The 25,479-nt window shown below is 41.0% G+C and overlaps 2 protein-coding genes across 4 annotated transcripts in view; one reads left to right on the forward strand and one right to left on the reverse strand.

The window, feature by feature from the left end:
• The window catches only part of LOC139910714 (serine/threonine-protein kinase PAK 3-like), a 29,370-nt gene extending 22,999 nt beyond the window's left edge, over positions 1-6,371 (forward strand). Inside the window, exons 9-16 of the mRNA XM_071898095.2 lie at positions 732-795; positions 3,131-3,179; positions 3,285-3,397; positions 4,369-4,486; positions 4,686-4,785; positions 5,513-5,709; positions 5,844-5,981; positions 6,198-6,371. Coding sequence (XP_071754196.1) covers positions 732-795; positions 3,131-3,179; positions 3,285-3,397; positions 4,369-4,486; positions 4,686-4,785; positions 5,513-5,709; positions 5,844-5,981; positions 6,198-6,287 — 869 coding nt within the window. The 3' untranslated portion in view covers positions 6,288-6,371. The remainder of the gene's footprint in view (positions 1-731; positions 796-3,130; positions 3,180-3,284; positions 3,398-4,368; positions 4,487-4,685; positions 4,786-5,512; positions 5,710-5,843; positions 5,982-6,197) is intronic.
• Positions 6,372-9,892: 3,521 nt separating this feature from the next.
• Positions 9,893-24,286, reverse strand: LOC139910762 (calpain-5-like). Of its 3 annotated transcripts, none has more exons than XM_071898177.2 (14): positions 24,089-24,286; positions 22,346-22,403; positions 20,900-21,088; positions 17,811-17,942; positions 16,824-17,032; positions 16,551-16,743; positions 16,268-16,458; positions 15,805-15,882; positions 15,498-15,693; positions 15,277-15,399; positions 12,738-12,940; positions 12,075-12,196; positions 11,843-11,979; positions 9,893-10,928 (listed from the first exon to the last, which is right to left on the reverse strand). In XM_071898177.2, exons 3-14 carry the CDS (start codon positions 21,062-21,064, stop codon positions 10,746-10,748), a joined length of 1,932 nt encoding a protein of 643 aa, XP_071754278.1. In that variant the 5' UTR covers positions 21,065-21,088; positions 22,346-22,403; positions 24,089-24,286; the 3' UTR covers positions 9,893-10,745. The 3 variants fall into 3 exon arrangements, with proteins under 3 accessions (XP_071754278.1, XP_078142683.1, XP_078142682.1); XM_078286557.1 differs by lacking the exon at positions 24,089-24,286 and adding an exon at positions 22,724-22,801; XM_078286556.1 differs by lacking the exon at positions 22,346-22,403.
• Between the last annotated feature and the right edge of the window lie 1,193 nt (positions 24,287-25,479).

The raw sequence follows: 25,479 nt of genomic DNA on the forward strand, positions 1-25,479 counted from the left end.
CCATACTACAGGTTAGGACAGTGGTTCTCAACCTCGGGGTCGCGACACCCCAGGGAGTCGTGAAATAATTTTGGGGGGTCGCAAGATGATTTATGGGATAGGAAGAAATATATTTCTATTATACAAGTTTATTATCATGTCTATTTCTACATCTATTTTTTGCACATTTTTTGCTTTTTTCTTGTGAAATATTGAATAGTTTTCAGCCTCAATTAAGGCTTCCTCTGATACTAAATCAAATGAAACGAAAATCATTCTTTGGTTGAACTGCTCACCACTCTACATGTGCATCCTGAGATGGGGCTCATGAGTAGGCATCGCTTCATTTTAAGGGGTCACAAGCCAAAAAGGTTGAGAATCACCCTTGGCCCCAACAAGAGGCTGGAATCCACATGAGCTGATATCACATCCAGTGCAATGTCTTTTTATGTTGGCTAAATTGGACAAAGAACATAATCTTCTTTTTCTTTGTTCCAGTGGCCTCTCCTAGACCGCTCCTCTCTCTGTTAGATCACTCTCCTTAACTTCAGCCCAAATTACCAGCATGCAACAGGCAGCAGAGATGCATGTATTCAGCTACTCTACATATCTATGTGGCCATGAGACAGGCCATGTCTCTGGGACAGACAGGCAGCGATGTGTTCTGTATGTGTGTGTTTGTGTGTGGGTCCTCCTGTCTGTGTGCCCACACAAGTTCAACCAACTATTTATCTGTTTTCTCTCTGACTCAGGGAGTATTGTGAGTGTGGGGGATCCCAAAAAGAAGTACACACGCTTTGAGAAAATAGGACAAGGGTAAGTCTCTCCTTCATCATAAACCGCTCGCCACTGTTATTGAAATAGAGCAATTTCTGGAGCAGTCAGTCTAGCCAGGAGAGATTGAGCTGCAGTGACCACTTCAGAGAGACAGAGGTAGAGGGAGAGAGGCTGGATGCCTGAGAGAAAAGAGAGAGAAGTAGACAGGAAATGAGAACTGTATCCTGAAATGGCCATGGGCCAGATTAGCTCAGCCTTCTCTCTCTCTCTCTCTCTCTCTCTCTCTCTCTCTCTCTCTCTCTCTCCTTCTCCCTCTCTCTCCCTCCTTGTCTTTCTCTCTTTTAAGGCTGCTGCTTTTCTGTCATCCTCCTCCACAACTCCCTGTTCACTACACATCTAAACAGATAAAAACTGGGTAGAAGTTAGCTGTTCTGACATGCTCACTATTCCCAGGATCAGGAGGCTCCTATCTGACACAGTAGAGAAGTGTCTATTTACTCACTATAGAGTTATCTTTAAGTTATTAGCGCCGGACTAAACAGGAACTCTGCTTCATTATTCATAGCTACTGACAATACACAGGTGTAGCTGACAGCAGGAGAAAGGGAGAAGGAGGAAAGGCCAGAGGCCCAAATTCACCAGGGGTTGTGAGGCTCATGAGTGCGTGCTACACCTCCAAATAAGGAGAAAATGGTTGCATGTCATGCCTTGACAATGTGCAATGAAGGAGACACCAAATTACATGCAGATCCAGCACCTGAGCTTATCGCTACCTTGGTAACTCAATGTTAATTAGGTTTTGGTGGTAAAATGAGCACGCATATTAATGATATTTCAGCTTTAATATGTACAAAGGACCTAGTCATAGTGAGTGCCTGATTCACAATGTGACCTTGCATGATTAATGCACAATTAAGGTTAGACAGTAGTTGAATTTATTTAGCAATGCTGTTGGCATTGTGGCATAAACACGGAGTAGGTTGTTTCTAAATTATATAAGGCATGAATCTAAAAGTGTAGCAATAAATATAATAAAAGTGTGATGAAGTAAATTGTATCTTCACTTCATGAGAAAATGAGAAAAATGCAGCCTTCAGTGATAAAGCAAAAACATAACTCCCTTTGGACATAATTTCTTATAGCCAAGCATAATTTGTCAACTGGCTAAAGTAGGCTGAGTCTCTCTATTTTTCAGTCTCAAGTTCAAGATATTCAATATCCCTGGAGCAAAAATCATGTCTGTTTGCTTGACTACAATTGATTGTATGAAAATGCAGCGGGTTTGAAAATCTCCCAACTGCACTGTCAGTTCATCAAGCACACAGCCCATCTCAGACTGTCAGACTTGAGTACAGTCTGACAGTTTGATATTAATTGCCTTTTGTGTCGGATGCTAACTTTCCATCTATAGCTCCTTCAAATGAACAGGCCCAAATGCCTTCATTTTGCAATCTTAGTCAATTTTGGCCAGAGGAAGGAAGAGTAAAACCTAAGCATAGTGGTGTGTGGGCTGAGGTATTATCCCACTCATTGTAGGACAGTGACAAACAGAAGGCGGCTCAACTATTTTAATCTGTGTTTTACCAATGAAAGACTTATTTAGGTTATTTTAGAATACATATCCACATTTTGATTTCACCACTGCTGCTGTGGCTCAGGGGTTTAGAGGACGATCATTTAACACACTATAATAGTAGATTCAGAAGTCAAGTTAACAAGGCGACTACGCAGGCATGAAACCATCAGATAATTCTATATTGAAAATGTATAAATCTGAACCATTAATGATTATTTCTGGTCTTTTGATGACTCTGCTCTGAACGCACCAGAGAGATCCTCAAATAGCTTAGCTTGGGGGGCATTTTTGGAAAACTGCGTCAGTAGATGCACTTGTCTGTTTTCATTTTCAACCTTTTGATGTTTGCTGTTGTATCTCATTTTTGCTGGAGGTGTATGGGTGAGAAACATATGATCAGTACTGGGCTATTAGACAAAGGCTGGTCCCCCGTAGACTTTCAAATCTGAAACTGATATCTTCCTGAATGTGAATGGGTTTGTTTGTTTGGGGGTTTTTTATGCCCAAGTGTGTTTTTTTACCCCAGTTATTTCTGTAACTCCTTGATAATATGTTGTTATGATCCTGTTTGGACTTGAAATGTGAAATAAACAGATGTCTTAAAAATCCCAGGAGTGAGTCACAGTCCAGGCAAGATGAAATATAAAAACAAAAAAAAAGTGACAATAGTGACAGTACAGCAAATATTCTTTTATGCTGTTCAGTGTGTGGGTGCAGACTCATTTGCCAGGACTTTTTAAAGCTTATTTAAAAAGGTTTGGCATATCACTGATGTGGGTTTTATCTTGTGTTTCCCAGAGCGTCTGGCACTGTATACACCGCCATCGACATCGCCACTGGCCAGGAGGTAGGCACATTATTTTCTTTTTCCTTATTAAGCCGCCCTGGCTAACTTTCCTTCTAGAAATCTTATTCCCTATCTGGGAAACTAATTCCTCATGTGTTTTCTCAGGTGGCCATTAAGCAGATGAACCTGCAGCAGCAGCCCAAGAAAGAGCTGATCATCAATGAGATCTTGGTGATGAGGGAAAACAAAAACTCCAATATAGTGAACTACCTGGACAGGTCAGCTCCTCAACAAATATCAAGTCAACTGAATAAGCCATTACATCAGTCTGAAAAAACAAACAAAATTGAGCCGAAGACCTATTTCAGGTCATTTTGATTAAAAGAAACTTAGATTTTGGATTCCTGTTAAAGAAAACTATAAGCTTTTGAGTCTTTATACTTAGAACTAACTCAGTTAAAACAGCTATGGCACATTTATCACCACAGATTCAGCTGTTATGTTAGTTCATAAGGTATTCATGAAACATCTATATATATCATAAGTGCCATAGATATGGAATCATGAGATTTTGGTGGTTCCTAATATCAAATAACTATGTTAAGATGTCTGCCTACATTAGGTGTTGTGTATGTAAAGTGTCACACTAGTTGACATACTAGGTGTTGGATGAATACTTTATCAAAGCTGCCCTAAAGGTTGAATCAGTATTCATGGACGTCTCAGTCTTGAAGCTCTTGTTCATGTGTTTCAAACCAAGTTTCAAGCAAGTGTTTCAAGTAAACTTTCCTCAGCGATAGTGACAGCAGTGGTGCAGGATTTAGCATGTTTTAGTCCGCCAATTGCCCAGAGGACAAGGTCAGTGCTTGTTGTTACCATAATGATTCTGAGGGATCCTCTGCAGCCAGTGGAAAAACAAGCTGCCAGTGTAGTTTCAGAACACCTCCTTCTTTTTCTTGTTTGTTAATGGAGGTCGACATTCAGCATTAAGGCACATTACTGCCACCTACTGTTTCGAAATAACAAAATCCAGCAATATTTGCTATTACACTATTCCACACTATTCCAAAATCCTCTTAAATGTAATTTCCTTAACACTTCTTTCACTCAGCTCTGCTTTCATTGCTGTTATTTTTTACAATAACATGCTCAACTGATTCTTCTTCTGCTCCTGGTAGAATTCACATGAACCACAAGGGTCCACACCCTGTATTTTTCTGTTTTACCCTCTTTCTCTCTCTTTTTCTAGTTACTTGGTAGGAGATGAGCTATGGGTGGTGATGGAGTATTTGGCTGGAGGCTCGTTGACAGATGTAGTGACTGAGACCTGCATGGACGAGGGCCAGATTGCTGCAGTCTGCAGAGAGGTAAGAAGCCAAGTTTATACATCAACCCACTCCTTCTGTGGCCGCGGCGAGTTGACCCTTACAGCCAGGTGGGCACATGCAAACAAATCTGTACGCTTCACTCAGCCAAGAGAAGAAGACGTTGTGTTGTGACAGATTTCCATCTGCATGTGTGGGCGCTGATCAGCCACATTCTCAAACTTTTCATGTCTCCTCATAGTGTCTTCAAGCCCTGGACTTCCTACACTCCAACCAGGTGATCCATAGAGACATCAAAAGTGACAACATCCTCTTGGGTATGGACGGCTCCGTCAAGCTCAGTAAGTCATCAATTTATTCATCAAATATATGGAAATTTTGCCTTTGGCTTTAGTGTGGAAGAGTTAAAAACAGACAAAAAAAACACAAGACACATGGGCAACAGAAATATTAATCTGCGAAACCCAGAAGCTCTCGCGACACAAAACGAGAGCATCGCACAAGCTTCTGGGGCCAACTGATAGAAATCCTGTACAGGAACTAGAACGAGGCTAAGGGAAGGTCTTAGCGAGTAAACGCCCCCTATATTTCCGCTATTGTTGCAGTTTATAGTCGTAGGGGATGCTGAGATGACGCTGAGGCTTAAAATCCCCACCCCCTCAACCATGATTTGTGGTTTTCAATGTCAACGGTTTTCAATGTCAACGCCCCCTCCGCACAGAATCTGGATACGTTGCTACCAGACCCTTGATTATATTATCAAGGGTCTGAGAGCGAGACTACAGAAACAGTACTACAGTTACAGAGGTTCCAGTGCATATTCCAGGTCATATTTGCAAGAAAAGTACAATTTCTGGTAGAGAATTGGTAGAGATTCGGGTTAAGAATTGACTAGAGATTGGTATTGGAATTGGAATTGGAATGGTGATTGGTAAATGTAAAGTACACATGTACTGTATGAATTGGTATCCAATGCAGAATGATGTGGGTTAAGCCAGTTACGAAGAAAGAACATAACACAGCACTGTCTCTCTCTCTCTCTCTCTCTCTCTCTCTCCCCCTCTGCAGCGGACTTTGGCTTCTGCGCCCAGATCACTCCAGAGCAGAACAAGCGCAGCACGATGGTGGGCACGCCCTACTGGATGGCACCAGAGGTGGTGACCAGGAAGGCCTACGGGCCAAAGGTGGACATCTGGTCTCTGGGAATCATGGCCATCGAGATGGTGGAGGGAGAACCACCCTACCTGAATGAGAATCCACTCAGGGTGAGAGACAAAGTGCACTACTCTGTATATTTCCCCAATGATCATACAGTATCCATATAGTTGAAATATTCAGACTTTTCCTGTGGTACCCTCAGAGAGTCATTTGATATTCTCCTATTGACCTGTCCTTCCAGGCCCTGTACCTGATAGCCACCAACGGGACTCCAGAGCTGCAGAACCCAGAGAGGCTGTCATCTGTATTCAGAGACTTCCTCAACCGCTGTCTGGAGATGGATGTGGACCGCAGAGGCTCGGCCAAGGAGTTGCTCCAGGTAATAACGATAACTTGGCCCCGGGAATCAGTCGTTTAATGATGGTAATAAAACCAGGTGCTCATCATCAAGATTTGGTTTCCCAGAATTTCGCTGTCGCCGGTTCTTGTCCTATAGATGGTGCCGAGTCATCACTAAATGACAACTTTCTATCATTCCAATTCTGTAATTTCCCATATCTACATTTTTTCATCCATTTTTTTCTGTCCTCTGCAGCATTCCTTCCTGAAGTTAGCGAAGCCTCTATCCAGCCTGACGCCTCTGATTGTAGCCGCGAAGGAAGCCATAAAGAACAGCAGTCGCTAGGGTGCGCCCGTTGTCCGCACCCAAGGCTGGAGCCCCGCCCCTGACGTGTGTGTTGACGGGGGGGTAGGGGTTGGGTGTGCGAGTGGTGGGTGACAGTGACAGCACAAAGGGGGGTTGTGTGACTTACAGTGACAGCACAAGGACAAAAGACCCCCAGGCCTCCTCTATAGGACGGACATCTGGCCTTGCAGCCTCTCAGCCCATGCTGCTGAAAAGACCTCGCCTCCTCGTTTACTTCTCCAGCACTCTGTACATGTAGAGCAGTCCATCACATGTGTGTGTGTGTGTGTGTGTGCGTGTGTGGGTGTGTGTGTGTGTGTGTGTGTGTAAAATGTATGTGCACATCTCTTCGTGTCATATGTCCTGTTTGGGAGGCAGTCACCCCCAAACCAAAAAAAAGGGTGGAGAAAAAAATCAAATAGAAACGAAAGTGTGCTCCTTTTCAAGATTTTAAGCAAGAGAAACCTTAGGAGTGAAGAGGAGAAAATGAGAAAACGAAGAGCTTGCGATTCCTTCCCTGCCCAGCTATAGGCTCGGTTTTCTGTCCTCCAGTCCCTCCATAAGGCGCGATCAGACCACACCTGCACCTGCAGTGACCATCTGATGTGAGAGAGTGACTCTGGGACTCTGGACCCGACCTCTGCCTGCATGACCATGGCTCTGTGGAGAAACCTTGCTAATCCTCTGCAGATTGTCACATCTCAAGGTGGTGTGGTTTGTGTGTGTATGTGTGTGTGTGCGTGTGTGTGTGTGTGTGTGTGTGTGTAGGGGTGCCGTTACAGGGGGAAAAGACAGGAATAATTTCAGATGACCTAAACCACTTTTAACCTCCGACATTCATCTACTTCTGTATCAGTGAAGAGATACACTTCTCATCTTTCATTTGAGCCAAATTCTTTCAGGCAATATCTCTGTCACAGAGTTCTTGGAAGTTACCTGTAGTTAATTAGCCTTTTTTCCTCCTATTGTCACTTAAATTATGTGACTTTAATGGGCTTTCTGTGACCCAATGCAGACAATTCATTGGTTTCATTGGTTTTCATTTCTGTTTTTTTTTTTTTTTAAGAAGTAGCCATCACAAATAATATATATGACTGAATTCAGCATGATTTGTTAAATATTAGGTTTCATGGTCTAGGGGATGCTGTAAAATATTGAAACGTGTATTGAAACATGTTTGCCTACCTAAAACACCAAATTCAACTAGAACTGCAATACTCTATCAGTCCAGAAATTGACACAATTGCAATAAATGAAAAATAAAAAATTCTAATAAATTACAGTCAACAAGCGCTACGTATGCAGTTGTGATTTTGAAAATCTAGTGAGAGACACTTGATTACACTGAAACGTAGAGGACTTATTCCAGGTATACCACCCGGCAGAAATGATTAGAAAGGCTATAAATAAAGTGTGCACAATCATAGTCATTGCCGATGCATGCAACTAATATGATTTTATCTGCAAATTAGGCTATATTAAAATGCATGCATACATAAGCCTCCACTTCGTATTTTAGATACGGTTTAGACTAAGATTTCAGCCTGTAGACCTGGCAGTAATCCTTACATTTCACTCTTTCAAATGAACTCCATTTCTATGGCGTTGGCAAACAGAAGACATGTTGTAATTATATAGATGCAGTGGGGTGGGGGCCATAAGCATCCTTGTGTCTGACACCTTTCTGTGTGGTGTGTGTGGGCAACAACACATACATGGTGGTGAAGCAAGGAAGAGAAGGAGACAACAGCAAACATCCTTCAAACCGTTTGGCTTTTGAATACAGACAAAAGCTCTCAGAAACCCCAGAATGGGTTTGATGGTGAGATGTTAAACATACATAATGGAAACAACGCACACATTCCCTTTAAAATAGCTGTGAGCAGAACCTAACAGAATATCCCTTGACAAACAAATAATATAAACAATAAGAGTACAGATGGTGTGGAATAATTAATGTGGTGACTGTTGTAATGCCTTTCTCAAAGAAGTTTAATAGAAGTAGGAACATAAGACAAGTAAAAATGTAAAATGTAGGAACGTAAAAGAAATATAAAGCAGTTTCATGGATTTTATAATGATTCTGCAATCTGGAAAATCATCTTATATAGGAGAGTACATTATTACAACTGTGTCGACTCATGTTGGGATTGAATACCAACACAAACGTGGCCTGCCTGTCCATAAGGACATATGTACATACAATTTCTAATGAGGTACTGCACCCCTCCCCCCTCCTTCCCCAGCATTTACGATGCTGCTGATGTATGCTCCAGTGTCTTTTTGTCCCTCACTCTGTCTTATGTGACTTTTCTCATATGATCTAAATGTGTGTTCCTGTGTGTTTTTGGACGTGTGGCGAATCGTGAGAGAATGTTATTCTGTCATTTCCCCAAGTGGAGGGTTTTAAAGTAGTGAGTGCCATTTTATGATTGTAGCCTGTCTTAAAGAGCGTTGGAAACAGAACTGTGATAGAGGTTCACGTTGTTCTCTGCCATTCCTTTCATCCCTGGTAAGTGGTAAAACTCCTTTCTGTACATAAGTGATCTATAAACTACTTTGTGTCTGTATTTGATAGCTTAGTCGGGCATTTCCCGTGTGGCATCCCTCTGTGTGTGTGTAGGTGTGTATGTGCGTGTGTGTGTGTGCGTGTGTGTGTGTCGAGGGGGGGCTACCTCAATCTGCACTAGAAGATGCCTCACTCTTGTTATCCACCTTGACTTCGAGGTGCAGGGTAGCTGCTTGGTCATATTGTACCTCCATTGTACAATAAATGTACAGAAGATGAAGGAGTGATGTTAGACAGGAGGATGTGACAGATTTCATGCATGTAAAACAAACTATACACTGTATTTCATCTTCAAATAGGTTAAGATTGTTAGGATAATGTATGTATGTATGTAAATATGATGGGAAATCCCCCCCTCCTTTTTTCAGAATTATGTAACTTAAAATGACAATATTCAGGTTGCTATATGGTATGTATCAATAAATGTTTTGCACCCTGGAAACTGAAAAAAAGAAAACGAACACACGCTCTGTCTCTCCACCCCCCGGATCAAACTTCTCCTGTTTGGGCTTTATCGGACACTCCTTCATCTGGACAGAGAGCCAGTGAGCGCGGCGCTCTGTGTGCAGGCCCACACAGTCTGTCCTGAGTACCACTGCTGAGTGTTAGTACATGTGTGTGTGTGTGTGCGGTAGGTGAGGGTGGCCTGTCAGGAAGCTTCTGGCCCTGGGACATTCGGCCTCTCCCCCCCCATGTACAGGTCTGAACTATGAGCACAAAGGTGAATTTTGGGACAACAGACACCGCTGACCTGCCCCTTTTTTCTGTGGTTGCTCCTGTACATTCCTATCTTCTGAATGTGTAAACCTGTACACGTGGCGTGAAAATTCCTCTATTAATGTGTATCAAGAGAATGGAACAAAGACAAAAAATGTTTCTTTTTAAATTATTATTATTATTATTATTATTATTATTACTCTTATTATTGTCTAGCTTTGTAAAACTGCTGATCCATCTGGCATACCTCAGCAGGCCTTTCCCCCCCATCTTTGAAAAAGGACAAATGAGTGACGGGGAAATGAGGTTTTGGATAAACTATTTTTAATTGTGGTTGAAGCAATAGACTTTTTGAACTTTGAATTGTGCATGGCTGTGTCTTGAGTGTAAAACAACAAAATATTGCAGTTTGGGAACTGGACTGAAATAAAAAAAGAGGAAGAAAACCAGACTTGTGGCCAATCATGGAGGCTACCATGACTCTTGGGTTGAATTTCTTTAAATTCTTTTTTCCATTCAGGGTTTTGCATGATCTTTGCAATCATGAGAAGGAAACATGACGACACAAACTGATGGAAGAAAGGAAAAATTACTGTATTATATGTTTTGAAGATGCATTACGCAAATACAGAATATTTGAACATTTTGTCGCACATACAGTAATAGCTTTTCCGGATAAAGGCACTTATATGTATGATATAATTATATGCATGATAAGACTTAAATGAGGCACAACTCTCATATCACTTACAGCATGTGTAGTAGAACAAATCTAAAAAATAGGAATGATGTCTTCACAGGAATCTTGCAGAACTATATCACTATAAAATGTTTATATAAGTTACACAAAAATGGCTTAAAAAGTAACAAAGGTAATTCAAAAATGATACATTCTGACAAAAAGTAAATATCAGGAATTGACATTCAGTCTGTCTAATAGTGTTCAATTCTCAACCTTGGGAATAATTCGCCAACGTGCAAATAATGGTGGCAATCCGAGAAAATTTAGCTTTCTTAATTGCATACAAACATGGTCATAAAATGGTATAAAAAGGGAACCGCAGTTCATTCCATCACAGCGCTGGTACCGGTGCATCGGTGGTATCGACATAGTGCAGTGCTCAAAATGATTTAACCCTTTCCCTGTGCATTTGGCTGTATGATTGACCGGGTCACATGGCAGTGAGCTGAGTGGAGGTGATGATCCTCAGGCTGACAGAACCAGGCATCTCATCAGCCATGTGCCGGCCTCGCTTCCTCAGCTTCAGCCTCTGAGGCTCTGTGGTGTCCTTCACCGCACCGGACAGCACCACCTGGCCCAGGAACTCGTCCTTCACCGCATTGCTGTTCCACACCTGAGGAGGGCGAGGAAACATTGGGAAGACAACACAGTTAGCAGTTAGAAAGGTGTAACAAGTAAGATATTTACTGTCCCATAGCATTAAATATTGGTACATAATATCTGCAGGGGTTTTGATTGCAGGGTTGTTGATCAATACAATGACTCAACAATTACTTCACCAGGTGCTGAGATTTCTGACTTTCAAAACTTATTTTCTGGCTTGTACTTTGTTTTAGAACCAAGGCTCCCCGCCCTTTCCAAATGTGACTTTATTATTTATGTCAATTATCAACCACCGTAAGCTGTGCCAAAGACTTGATGTTCCAATTCCTTGATAGAGGTCGTTGATAGAGGCTGATAAAAATCATAGATTACTCAATATCTCCTTTAAATGTTAGAGTACTCAGATTATTTCTCCAGTAACAACATGTGAGTTTTTCCAGTTCATGTAATGAGTTTCTTCATTTCTTTATTTTCGTATGTCATTACAATTTCATGCCTCATTTGAATAGACAGCTCCTCGTTTGAACTTGAACAGATTGTGCAGCTTGCTTATCAGTCTACAATCAATTCCATGATTCGTCGGAATGGATTGCAACATCATTTAAGCTAGTACTATTACAATAATAACACTCAAACATTACTTTTATAAAAACAAGGAACAATTTTTTTGCTTTGCGTTGTATTTCTTTATGCATACAGATGACCAACAAAATCTGAAAGAGCACAAGCTATCTTCCAAGAGCTTGTTTTAGAAGCAACATTGTAAGTTACTTTTTAATGTAGCATGCCCCAGCACTGCCAGCCATTGTGATGACATATTATAGGCATCAGGACCACAGATATGTTGGGGAACAAGAATTCATCCAGTTTATTTCTCGTCAAATACCCATTGGTACAATATTGCAGACAAACTGGCCTTCTTACCTCCACAGTTAAGGGCTTCCTGGGCTTCTTCCTGTAGAAAATGGCTCTGGTTGCAAACTCAGGCTCCAGAGTGTCTCTCTGGATGGTCGATCGCACCGAGTGGCCTTCACAGGATATGATCACATAAGGGTCTGCACCTGCAGACAAACATGGAGGGAACCATGCATGAAGTTATGTTGGCAGATAAAACATTTAACAAATTAGTTGGTATGTTTGGAGTGAAGTCTTCAACCTCCGCTGTTGTCCTGGTTCTCCAGCCCTTCAGCTCCATGGACGTAGATGTGAGTCACAGCTTGTGGGTAGCCAAGGAACGAACTCCAGCAGCGAACCTTGGGCTTATCCTCCGTCAGCTCCCTGGGAGAGTTGGGTAGTACACAGAGTGAGGGACCAGGAGGGAAAAAGAGCACCTATCTCAGTCAGATACCAGTAACACAGAGCACAGAGGAAGTGATGCAACGTCTCTGCTTCACAGACGCGACGCTGTGGTCGGACTAGCTGGCTTGGCTAACCTGTGTGTAAGCAAACATGATTAGGTATCGAGTCGAGGTCTGCCAACAAGAATGTCAGAAATCTGTGGCCAAGAATAGCAGTAGAAGGAGAGGGAGATTACAGTGATTTGATGTAAACAACACAGCATCACAACAACCACTCTGGGTGAAAGTAACCTCATGGCCTCCATTCTCCAAGACACTTGTATGCTTTTATAGGCTACTTTCCATGATCAAACAGTAAATGCACAGCTGTGTATTGCATTCTTGCTACCAAGGACTAAGGCTTTTCCTTGAGGTGTTTCTCCAGACTTGAGACCATTCATTCAAAGACAGGCATGCTGCTGATCAAACTAGCTCAACAATACACTGTTAATCAGAGGAGTGACTTAAACAGACTGCCATACCTGCAGCCTGAGTCCACGTCCGTGAAAACACGGATCATGTACTCCCCCAGGGTCTGAGGCTTGAAGGTGGTGGGGATGATGATGTAGCGGCCCTGGGGCAGCATGCATCTCTTGAACACTGTGCGGGCGTTGATGTACGTAGACGTCTCCACATTCTGCTGGGTCAGGATGTCGTGCATTCGATACTTCCTGTTCAGTTCCACCTTCAAAGAAAACAATGTGGACTTTATTCTCACGTTAAAAGGAAACATTGCTCAATTTAAGAATGACTCTCCCAAAGCCAGAAACCACAGAACAAAGACTTTTGATATCATCAGGTATAAAGTTTAGAGTGTGACTATAACACAGTAGTTCGGTATAATGTATGTACTGTGGTGCACATTTGAATAGGTTTAGTAGTATCTGAAATAGTGATAGTTTGTTGTTTGGCACCTAGACAGATGAATTCTTCCGCCTCCTGCTGGCAGAAAAGTGAACAAAATCTGAATTTATTATAAGTATAGGGCAAGAAGGATGGTGTGTGAGAAGAGCAAAGAGCCTGTGTTGGACCTGCTCCAAATGCAGTGGGACCTTTCTCTGTGTTTCTGTTTAGTCTCTTCTGTAGAACACAATCATTAAATAGTTCAATAAATTGGAGAGTGTCTAACTCAGTGGAGAGATCCCATGCTGGGTGCTTGTTTGAATTGAATGAGACAGAAATGTCTCACATCACAGGAAATTTTATTTATTGGCCTAATTGACCTTCTTCGAGGCATATCCTTTTTAGTTTCTTGCTCCACCTGTTTCCTTGTCTCCTTCATGAACGCTACCTCATTAATGATGTCTTTTATTTCCCTGGTCAGCAAAGGTTTGCTATTAGCTTGACAGTGTACTACTTTGATGGTAACAGCAGTTAATAGCCAGTCGCAGGGTGAGTTAGAGCATCAAGCTGTGGAGTCAAAAATACACTAGTCCTCACACTCCAGGCCGTCACTGAGTTGCTGGCACCCCATAGGTGTCCACTGACACACATTTCTGTCTGCAGTTTAGTATTTTTGGATGTCAGGCTCATAATTGGTGATTCGATACACCACGCTGTGGGCTGAACAACTGACAGTTTTCTTATTACGACTGGGACAGTTCTCAAACTGTTCTCAAAAAAAAAGTGGACGCAGTGTGTGGAGTCTGTCAACTGAAGCAGGGTAATACACAATACATCACTTGCATGAAGACATGGGACAGTTCCAGGGGAGAGGGTATGACCACTGCAGTTCAATATGCTGCGTGCACAGTTGCTGTCACATGCGCCTCATGGCAGCAGCATGTATTGACATACAGTCCCAACCCTGCTCCTCCCCTCTAACTGGACTTGGCAGCGCCTCTGTCAGCATGTGGTGAGTGAACCCCTCTAGTGTGATAAGAGTGTATAGGGTGTGTGTGAATTGAGCCAGGTCTCTGACAAGCAGATCACACTACTTGAGATGCAAGGACTGTTTTGTCACATACTGTGTTTTAAAGGGTGACATGGCCTCATTTGAATGTGGCAACCTTATCCCTGCATGTGGGATAGAATGTAGTTTTGTCATTTTTTTACTGCAGTTTTAAAGAGGATTGCATTGTCTTTACAATGTGATAATCACTGAGGAACTTCACTGACACAACTCACAATTACTACACTATAAGTCTTTATGATACGACAAGATTTAAGTGTGTGTTTTAGTTTTTAACAGTGCTTCTAGTTGGTTTTACATACATTACACCTCAGAAGTAGTGTGAATATATACATTATTTTGACCCCCAGCACCATCAAAGTACTTATTTTTTGAATGTTTTACAGTAGATCAATATCTTTATATTGTAACATAAATCTCAAATCTTTCATGTAACTAGTTGGCAAACCATTCCTAGTGTCTTATGATGGCTGAAGAAAATACAAAACTGAATTTTCCAAACCCTCTCTTGGGTGTGCAGCAATAGTGCAGCAGGTATGTAGTCGAAAAAAGCTTCTAAGTCGCTACATTTGTATATACATGCTGCTGAACTGTCCACATCTAACCAAGAAGAGGTCAGAAGAAATAATTTCTCACCAAATGTGATGTTCAGTTCTGCTCTGTTTTTCAGCTTGAACCAATTAGCTGCGGTATGTGCATTCTTTGTGTTTAATCATCTGTGATTTAGCATTTAGTATTGTTGAAACAGTCCTTTTTGGTTTCTGATAAACTTGTTAAGTAATGTCTGCCTGTCATTATGAACACCCAACGACTGATTCACTGTTTGTTCAACAAGCGAGTAGAAAAGGGAAACAGAGCCAAATTCTTTGACCAAAGGGGAAGCCAAAAATGTGGTGAAACGACACTGCTTCTCCCCAAAAATAAACTGACCTCAGACTGATGTCCGCAGCCCAGACGAACACCCATTCCTGTATTGAACGTCTCACCACTAACTCCTTAAGTTCTCTTCTATCCCTGGTTCATAAGGCTTGTGCTGTTGATTCCTCATTAGATCTGTGTTATCATTATGGTGGATGTTTGGTGAAAGTATTAAAATCTATATGTGGTACCTTGAAGACGCTGAAGCCGACGGTGAGATTTTCTCCCTGACCAATTTGTCTGTGGATCTTCATGTCTCTCTGCTGTAAGGAGATCAAAACCTCGTCCACCTCCTTCGTCACGTCAAACAGGTACTGCAAAAGGAGTTGAAAAGGAGCAAAATAGATGTGCATCAAAAAAGTGGTTTTGACAGGAGCGTCCATAAGGAGCCTGGATATGGTCAGTCCCTCACCTGTGGGTTCTGCAGGAATGTCTGTTTGTTGTTAGCGCAGCCACCGCAGCGGTTGAACAGAGGCTCAGCGTGTTTGGTCCAGCTCCCAAAATGCACAACCTCATTCCACGTCTTGTGGATGCTGATCATGGAAGTGTTAATGAGGCGGCAAACATCTGCATCTGTGAAGTTCTTGCACCAGTCTGTGAACGACATCCTGTGGATACAGACGCATGTACATACAGAAGAGGTATATTTACACTCTGAAGGAGGACATAAACCCACTGGATTTTCTCAGATATTATAACTGGATTATTTTGTAACTCACCAGAACTCCCCATCGTCCTCCACTGTGATGCCCAGGTTGCCCCTCTCCGTGTCGCCAACCTTTGACCATTCCTCAGAGCTGATATGGAGGGAATTTCATTTATTTAGTTTTACTTGAACTTCTTTTTGTCGTCATCTGGTCTATTTTTCTTTTTTCTTTTCTTTACAGGCTGAAATTAATATTTAAAAAGTGTCTAGAGATATGAATGTATCGAATGTGGAATACGATTACTGCTTATGGAATATTGAACTTTATTATATGAACTTTGTAATATAAAAATGATGACACAATAAAGTATAAAATAAAAAATGATATGGAGGGAAGACAAATACCAAGTACAGCAAATGAAGATGAATTATGGACTTATGATTTGTCCTCATAAGCTACAATTAGAGTGAACAGTTTTAGAGGAGAGAAACGTCCCAGTGCACAAGCCAGTAACTCTAACCAGTTTGCTCCTCACCTGTCACTCCAGGCTCCTTTCCACTCCGTCTTGCCCCAGGGGTTCCTCATGCGAATCAGAGGGATGGTTTCATTCTTGAAGTAGGCCAGCAGTCCATGGCCCAAGCGCACCTTCTTCACTGCGGTCACTGAGTATGCGTGGCCTTTCACCAGCCCGTTCGCCATCCTCAGCTCTATTTCAGTCGGTGATGCCTGATGAAAAGATCAAATTGAACCGTCTACCGTGTCCAAGTTTCTCTGGCATATAGAGACAAAGAGGCAAAACATTCAGAAAGTGAACAGACCTTAATGGAGCAGCTGATGATTCCTCCGCGGTCGTAGACTTTTAACAAGTCTTCAAAGAGCTGGTCTTGTTTTTCCTGATCATTGAAGTAAGCCTCGGCTTCCAAGTTGATGGCCTCCGCCACGGCTCCACTGAAATCCACCACAGCATCTCCGGTGTTTCCCCCTTCCAAAGACTCATAGCAGCCAGAAAGCCTAGAGACAGAATCAGAGGTTATGTTAGATGATATACAGCCAGCCTGGTTTAAGGTGTTACAAGTGTGCAGTTTATTTACTTGGCATAGGCCTTCTCTAGCAGAGCACTCCAGAATTCGTTGTTGAGTTTCGAGTGGCAGTAGATGAGTTCTCCGTTGAGCGTGGGCAGCCGGTCGTCCACCACCACGTCCACCCATTCCCCAAACACCCAGAACTGGAAGTGGAAGATCCCAGCGTAGTTTTCAGGGTGCTTGGAGTCCCACTCCTGCTCGCTCCAGTCAGGAATTACCTGGAAACACACACACACACACACACACACATGCACACAATGCAACAAAAGAAAGACCAATGAATCATTTCTAGTCTAAACAGTGAGCTTTGCTGTTGAGTGAAATGTCTCATAGTATGAAGGCACATAGCTCTTTCATTAAATGTAACTGATATGCTTGATTGTAACAAAGAGGTCACACAGACAGAGATCACATAAATGACATGACAAGTCCTAACTGTATTAAACTAGACATACAGTATAACTATCCAGCAAAACTACTAAGATAGTGCTACAAATTCAATTAAATCTACAAGCAAGCTAAAATGGTGCAACATTACAGTCGAGACAGAGCTGACAGGCTTTTTCTACCAAGTAAAGGCAATATGAGTGGAAAAAGTGTGTTTTCTTTGTGTAAAGCGATAAGATAATTTGCAAAAGAAATTTGAGAGTCTTTCTTTTCAGCAGGAGTGAAACCCCCTCAGGTGTGTTCTGCTTTGACCTGCAGACTCAGGTGTCACCAGGTATGCTGTCAGACAAATTCCTCTCACATTCCTCACATTATTTCTCTTTCACCTCAACGCTACCTTGGTTTTTTTCCCCTATCATAACTAATCCTTGGAATTTGGTTTTTTCCCTGATAAGGTTTTTCTTGGGTGTTTTTCCTTGTCTTCATTGTTTCCTTCCGTTAGATCTAGGTAGGCCTGTTCTCTGTAAAGTCCTTTGAGACTTGCTTTGTGATGAAGGGCTGAAGAAATAAACTTGACTTGATTTGACTCAAGGAACCAATTCAGCTCACCTTCTTCCAGAGGTGCGGCTTCAAAGCCAGACAGGAGCATGCTGCCACAAACCAGCAGTTACCCACAACTCCCTGGTTCAGGTCATGGGAGCTGATGCCCTCCACAAACAGATGGGGCTCGCTGCTGATCTCCTGTAACAGAAAAGTTCATCTACTTGATATAATTCCTGGTAAAGACTTTACACTTTACTTTCCAGGTCACGTAATCCTTGGAAATAACCTGGAAATTCCCAGGAGATTTCTCTGTAAATTTATCAAAATAATTTAAAAAAAAAGTTTTAGTGATAGACCTGTAAGATAAAGACGTGTTTGCCTTAGATGCTTCACAGATACTCCACAGCTTAATAATGCGGTGGCTATGGCTTTTGCAATGTAATTGTTCCTGTAACCATGCAGTCTACAAGATGGCATTCATGATAATTTCACATCAAATCACTGAATATGTTTGATTAGCCTTCCAAAATGATGAAAGTTGAAGTATGAAGTATGTTCTGTGTTTGTCAGTAGGTGTATATGAAAGACAGAAAGCCAGTGTCAGACTACTTTATTTAATTAATTAATTGATAATCGTGTTATGGACTTGATATTGATAAAACTTGGTGGGCCTGCACTTTCAATATTTACTGGTGAAACAGAAACCTAATACAGTGCTGAGGTGAAGAGTCATTTTGTCTGCTTGTTATTCTAATAAACTGTTTCAATTTGTTTATTTTGACATTGATGTTCATAAGTTATTAAATCTGCAGCAGTAGAATCAAATTTTGTGTATGAATATTTTGGTTAGAATAAGAAAAGTGAGTCCAGATTGTTTGTGTTATAATAAGTGAGCACCTGTTTTAGGTATTTGTTCTTATCACACTGCCAATCCAGCCTCATTAAGCCATTAAGTATCCGTGCAGGACATTGGGAACACAAAACAGTCTTTTACTCACAATTCCATGGTAATTTCTAGACAGTTGTTGCCAAGAAGTACGTGACCTAGAAAGTAAAAAGTTACCCAAAAAGGAAATACCTCTTTATCGCAATGATTTATAGATCGACTCCCCCCATTGGTGGGACTTAAACGTCGACTGCTCAAAGTGGGGGTGGGGGTGGGGTGGGTCGGAGGGTTAATGGGATCAGAAAATAGTTACAAACCCTGCTCTGTCTTACATGTATGTTTCTGAAATGAGATGAGAAGTCTGACTAGGTGTTCTGCTATCGGCCGAATTAATAAAACATGAGTGAGTATTATAATATGAATCTGAATTCATTTATGTGAAATGTAGATTATATTTGAGATAGTATTTTAAGTACGCATGGCATGAAGAGCACGTCTCTCTGAAATATAGTTGTTTTTTTTTACTTTATTTGTTTGTCTAAAAGGGGCGTCTTTCCCCAGCCAGTGGGACAGATGCCACCAGCCTGAGGAATATTACAATTCTTACCCAAATTCACCCAAATTCACTAATTTCCATGTCAGCTCAGTTTAGTCTAAATGTTTTCACAAGCTTTAGCAATCCTAAATGTGTTTAGAAGTTTTTTGAATCATATTTGTCACAAATGAAATCTAAATTCATTAATATAGTTGTAACATCAGTGCCTTAGTCCATAGACTAATAAATAGCAAGAGATTGTGAAATAATGTACCAGAAAAGCTCTGTAAAGATTTGAATCTTAATATTCACCATCTGAATGTATGTTTAACTCAAAATCATCTTAATGATTACAACATCATAATCTTGTTGAACTTATTGCCAGGCTTCTTGACCACAAGGCATGGATGAAAAGTTTGTAATTAAATGACAAAACTACTAAACATCAGCTTGTGCAAACCATTTAATCCTAACAGATAACAGTAAACATAAGAGAAAGTTTAGATGCAATTTTGAGTTGTTTGGTTGATGTTAAAAGCAATTATTTCTTATTTGGGTTGCCTAAATATTAAATGACTTTCCCTCTAAAATCATAGTATCAGCAAGTATCAGCATTTCCAGCATAAATTTATGTTTGTAAAGGAGTAGATCCCCTCTCAAGTCCAATATTTTATCATCATGACCTACATGCAGAGTTAGATCTCTCCTGTTTTCGATGAGTTTGTGTCTTGGATATACAGCATGTTTTTTTATTCATCCATGTGTATCTTTGTGCTTTATATAGATGTCAGGTAGCCATACCTTATTCCCTCACATGACCTGTTCTTGTCCTGTATATGTATACTGTAAGTGTGGAGTGTTCAGTCCTCTTGCTCTGCCTGAGGAAGACCTGTTTGGCTGAAACGCGTTGCATGTATTTTGCACACCAGTTTGTTCTGTCCTCTGTGCCACATTTTAGTGCCACATTTAAGTAAGCAAACCTGAGGAAGCAACAAGCGATACGCGCTGTTCGCTCCTTAAGCCTATTTTTGCAAATGGTATAAGAAAAATAAAGAAGTGGGTATATTGTCAACAAAGTCTAACAGCGTGCGGTTGGATAATTCCTTTATATGGACCACATTTTTTTTATCTTTTCACAAAGTGTGCCATCACTTCATTAAAACGTGTGTATTTGCAAGCAAAGAAGCTCATTTTTTTTATTTTTTCTATCATCATGTCTTCAAAACAAACAAATATAAGAGGTGGGAAACCCTACCTTGCATATACAATGTCTTGTTCTGAGCAGAAGGCAGAATAGTACTTAATTGTAAACTTAACAGCAATAAAATAGTGATAGAAGTCATAACACCTGGCAACTTTGTGAAAAATGCTAGGGTTTTTTGTACACATGTTCACAAAAAGTACGAGTTCCAAATGGCACCTTATAATTTACGATGGCACCTACTGCTCCTCGCACAAGCAGTCAGCTCTCAGACAAGTTCTTAAGACATTAGCCCAATATTTGTGCTCAAATATGAGCAAATAGAGGCAAATAAAACTCAAACATAACACCAGTGTCCCGTGACTTTGCTGAGGATCAAACAGAAAGTGTTGTGGAGAGAGATGTACAGTAGCAACAGCATTCCCCTATCAATAGTGATAAACGTGAGTAATATTTTCTTAGCAACACCTGCCCACCCAGCAACCACCACCCATACACACACACACACACACACACACACACACACCACTCACCCCAGGTCGCTTCCACTCCACCCTACCAGGAGGTGGTTTCCTATAAAACAGCGATGCATTGGTGGCGGGGAACTCGGGATCCTCAAAGAGTTTCTTGTCCTTGATGCATTCCCCCTTCAGATCGGCGTAGCGCTGGTTTTTGTGTGGAACGGCAGAGGAGAACATGGTCCAGATGCTGAAGCCTCACGACTGCAGAGTGATCACAGACAGCAGACATTAAGTGATTTTATAGTGTTTTGTAATATTCTATCTGGACAGGATCTCAGTCTGATCTCTGACCCTGAACATTTCTGGACAGCAACAAAGCATGCAGAAATAATCCCAGGCATAACTCTGGGGAAATGTTCCCAGATCAGCAGTGGACGGCCCTGTGACCCCAACTCCCACTGGACAGTCTAGGTCTACAGATGAGCATACAGTGTTTGTATTGGGCTGTGGTGAGGTATTGGGCGTATGATGTGCCAAACAGCGTTGATTTGTATTGAAACAGCTCACAGACAGACAAAAGAATTGTCTGGTTTTTAACAATATATCTGATCAGAGTAAACTTAGTTACGTAGTTGTGAACTTGCTCATAATAGCCTGCAGTGCTGCGGCGGTCTGAAGGGAAGCTTCTCTTACCCACGAAGCCTTTATTTTCCCCATAGGATCATCATATTTTAAATACTGAACATGGTAAACAAGCCAAAAAACATTTGAGAAGTGAATGACCTTAGATTGAATGACTCAGACATTTTTGTGATGGGGCAAGAATGTAGCCAGTGATTTCCAACATTTTCTTAGTCCAGCAAGATTAGTAGCCAAGCAATGTAAGTGGGTTACGTGTCTTATACACATCAAAAACACACAAATGGTCCCAGTCTTTACATAGAAGTGTGATCGGCACATCATGGGCCACTATTTTGAATACAAAGAGAAATTAAGCAATCATGATTCCAGCTTGTTAATGGTTTATCGGGGATGAAATAAAGCAGTAATAGCCCTTGTTAAGTGTAATCTCGTACTTCTTTTCTTCATAATAACAAATTACATGACAAATTACTGTAGAATACAACGCTGAGTACAAGTAGCTGGATGTAACCTCTATAGATGACAATAATACAACAAGAATAAGTCTAGCTCTTTCATTTCTAATTTCTAATTTCAAAACAAAAAAACAGCCTTGTTCTTATAAACAAATCTTGACCTAAACCATCCAAAGTCATATAGGAATAACATGAATTCTGTTTTAGGGTGGATTTCCCATGTAAAAGAAGTATTTATGAGACAAGTAGCGCTGAACAACACAGCTGGTATGAGGCTGATATTTTAACTCTTGATCGTTGTCCACTTTGCCCCATCACCCTGACCCTACAGGCTTGTGTTTGGATAAACATGAGTCAATATAATTCTACTGAATATAATCTGACATTTTGTGTTTGCCAAGAACAGCACAGCACTACATACCGAAGGAAATTCATTAAGTGGTGTCCCGGAAGCAGGATTTGGTAATTATATATTCACCCTGTAAAACCCAAGAAACCAAAAAGATGTGTATTTCTTTAAAAGTCAGTCAGGTGAAAAATAATCAAGGGGAAATTAATGTGATTATCTTTGATTGTAAAGCAGATACATTTGGAGTGTGAGAGTAGGGAGGAGGAAGAAAAATCAACAAAAAATATCCAGTAGGCAGCAAGAAATGAAATGCCAAGTACTGGAGAGGCAAAAATCACAACTTCACTCTGAGAAAGAAGGTATAAATGTATGAAGGTATATTTGAGAAATCATCTGATAACTTAGAAGAGAGCCTAAAAGAAAATGAAACAATAAATGCCTATACTGTACCTCTCTGTCAGTACTGAGACGCTCTTGCCTTCCTGCTCTAGCATAAGGAAAGAGTTTCCAGGTAACACACCTGTGTGTCACCCTCCCACGCAACAACACACTGACCTATTTATGCATGTGCATGGGCAGAGCCACGCCCAGGGTGTGTGTTGCTTTTATTGTGTATTGTGTTCTGCTTTTACTCAAGACTGTGTGAAAAATTTGTTACACGCTTCCAGAGGTCCTAGCTTGTAAATTTGACCGAAGCAATTATGTCATTTTAGACACGGAAGTAGACTGAAGTTTGTGCCTGTGTGTGTGTGTGTGTGTGTGTGTGTGTGTGTGTGTGTGTGTGTGTGTGGGGGGGGGGGGGGGGGGGGGGGGGGGGGGGGGGGTGCACGCGTACAGGCATGTATGGGTGCCTGTGTGAGTGAGTGTTATCTGTTTGAGAGTTCCAGGCTGATGCGGTCAAGCAGGTTATTTTTGGTTGGTTATTTTGCAGTTAGCACATTTGAATGTGAACTGTTTTTTTTCATTGTTGTCGATCACAGTGAAGTGCAGTCAAATCTGTTATAAGTGAATGTTTCTGCCTCAGAGAATGACAAGAAATCTTGGAGAATTAAAAAAACATTTGGCTTTCTATTCTACTGAATGATTTAGTATGTATGATATGTGTAAAGGTAACAATAGTTCACATTCCAGATATTTCCTATATGCATGTTGGTACATGGAGGCTTTGTGAGGCTTCATTCTCTTTCAGTGTGACCACAGCAAAATCAGAAAAGACTACAGATATCAACATGCCATAGCCATGTTTAAATATTTCACGTACTATAGGTATTACAATTAATGTCGGTTTTGTAATTACTGATATTTTTGCCTCTTGAATCAGCAAATGATGCAGAATATATCAACTTGTACCTGAAAACACCTTTTCTTCATGAATAACGCTAGAGTTAATTTTATTATCATTGGTAATTTACAGGGATATTCATCAAATTGTCTTTTTTTTTGGTGGATTTGCTATTTGTCTATTTTTAGAGATTAAAATACCACAAAATGACAACAGCAAAACATGTTTAAAAAGGGATCTGTAAGCTTCCCCAATGTAGGGTTTAAAAAAAACTCGGTATGTGTCACAGCTAAAAAGGGTAAAGCTGTTTGACATAAGGCAAGAATGTCATTTGGAAAAACTGAAGATGGCTCATGAGAAAGTATTGACAAGATGGTACTTAATAGCTTAAAAAAACCTCACAGGGTGTTTATACTAAAACACATTGTTAATTCCATGAAACTATGGATCTTAAATATCCAAAAATACCAAAACTGACACTAAGAAACAAAACCTAAGCTTGTAGTATTTAAAACCTTAAAAGCAGCACTCACCTGAGGAGGCCTTCTAGTCCTTGCAGCGTTGAGATCACACACTCATTCACTGTCCTGTTCAGCTGTTGTGAGATGTGCTAACATCAACCAAACATTTCTGTCATAACGTCCCCTCCATATGACAACAATCTGCAGCACCTTTCTTAGCACCAAATCCAGTGTTGTCCTGTGTTGTCTTTCCTGGGACTAGGGCTCCACCAGACAGCCAGCCTGAAAACTGGTCTGACAAGTATCTCTGTGCAGCAGCAAGCTGCGCTCACAAGACGGCAGGGAAGGGGGAGACTGAAACTGAACTCCTTCACTCCCACCACTCTGCAACTCACAGGTGAAACAAGTAAAAACTTGTCCTGTCTGCCATTTCACATCTAACAGAGCCTCCAGTTAGCAAGAAGTCAGTGAAATTTAAAGTCATTTAACAACATTAACTTGTAAGCAAAGTATTATCTTCATTAGTCAACTTTGGGAGTGAGACGGCCTGGCAGGAGCTCTGGGGTCTGGGATCAACTTTTGACTCCTTCAGACAGAAATCTTGTCCGGCTGCTTCCGGCTTTGAGGACCAAAGGGCCAGTTAGGGAAGAATGCTCTTAGTATGCCAACAGTAATACGGTAAAATCCATGCAGGAGTTAAACCGACAGCCTGAAGAAATTCCCTAAATAAAAACAAATCTGTGGGATTAGCAGTAATATGAGAATAGACAAATCTAAGGTTTCAGATACAATCAAAAGTTCATGAGAAACGAGTGGGAAATGCCCCCTCGCATGAACCTGGCTTATAATGATGTACAAAGCATTATTGTCCATATATACTGAGAAAGTCTTAAAATATTTACATTATCAAACTGATTCATTGCAAGTAAACTCTATATTTCACCTTTGGACATGTGGTACAAAGCCGTTTAGTTTTTCTGTTTAAAAGGCGACAGCGCACAGCTTTCTACTGGTGTCCTGGCAGAGATCTGTCCCATAATGCTCTATAAATATATTAACATTACATTCTCTGACACAGACTTGATAACATGTCATCATGGGAGATTAGAGTCTTTGTCCTCTGATGTTTGCTTCGGCAGAGAGTTGTTTGTGTTCCCAAATATTGACTGGACTGTACCGGACCACAGGAATTACATATATGAATTCTTAAATCAAGAAGCATTCATACAAACTCCTTTTACTAGAGCTGATGTTTTACTATTAGCTTGAATTTACTGTTTCCCTCATAATATTAACCCTCTTAACCTTTAATGAGCCACATGTCTCATAAACAGAGCCCATTATAGTGATTTTGTCAGTATGGCTATAGTAAGTTGTATCCTTGTATGTGTTGACTGTTATTTTGTGGTTCAGTCTACCTGAAATGAATCACTGTTACTCTACTTGAAGCCAGGAAGTGAGGA

The sequence above is a fragment of the Centroberyx gerrardi genome, chromosome 11 (genome assembly GCF_048128805.1).
Source record: "Centroberyx gerrardi isolate f3 chromosome 11, fCenGer3.hap1.cur.20231027, whole genome shotgun sequence".
Lineage (NCBI taxonomy): Eukaryota > Metazoa > Chordata > Actinopteri > Beryciformes > Berycidae > Centroberyx > Centroberyx gerrardi.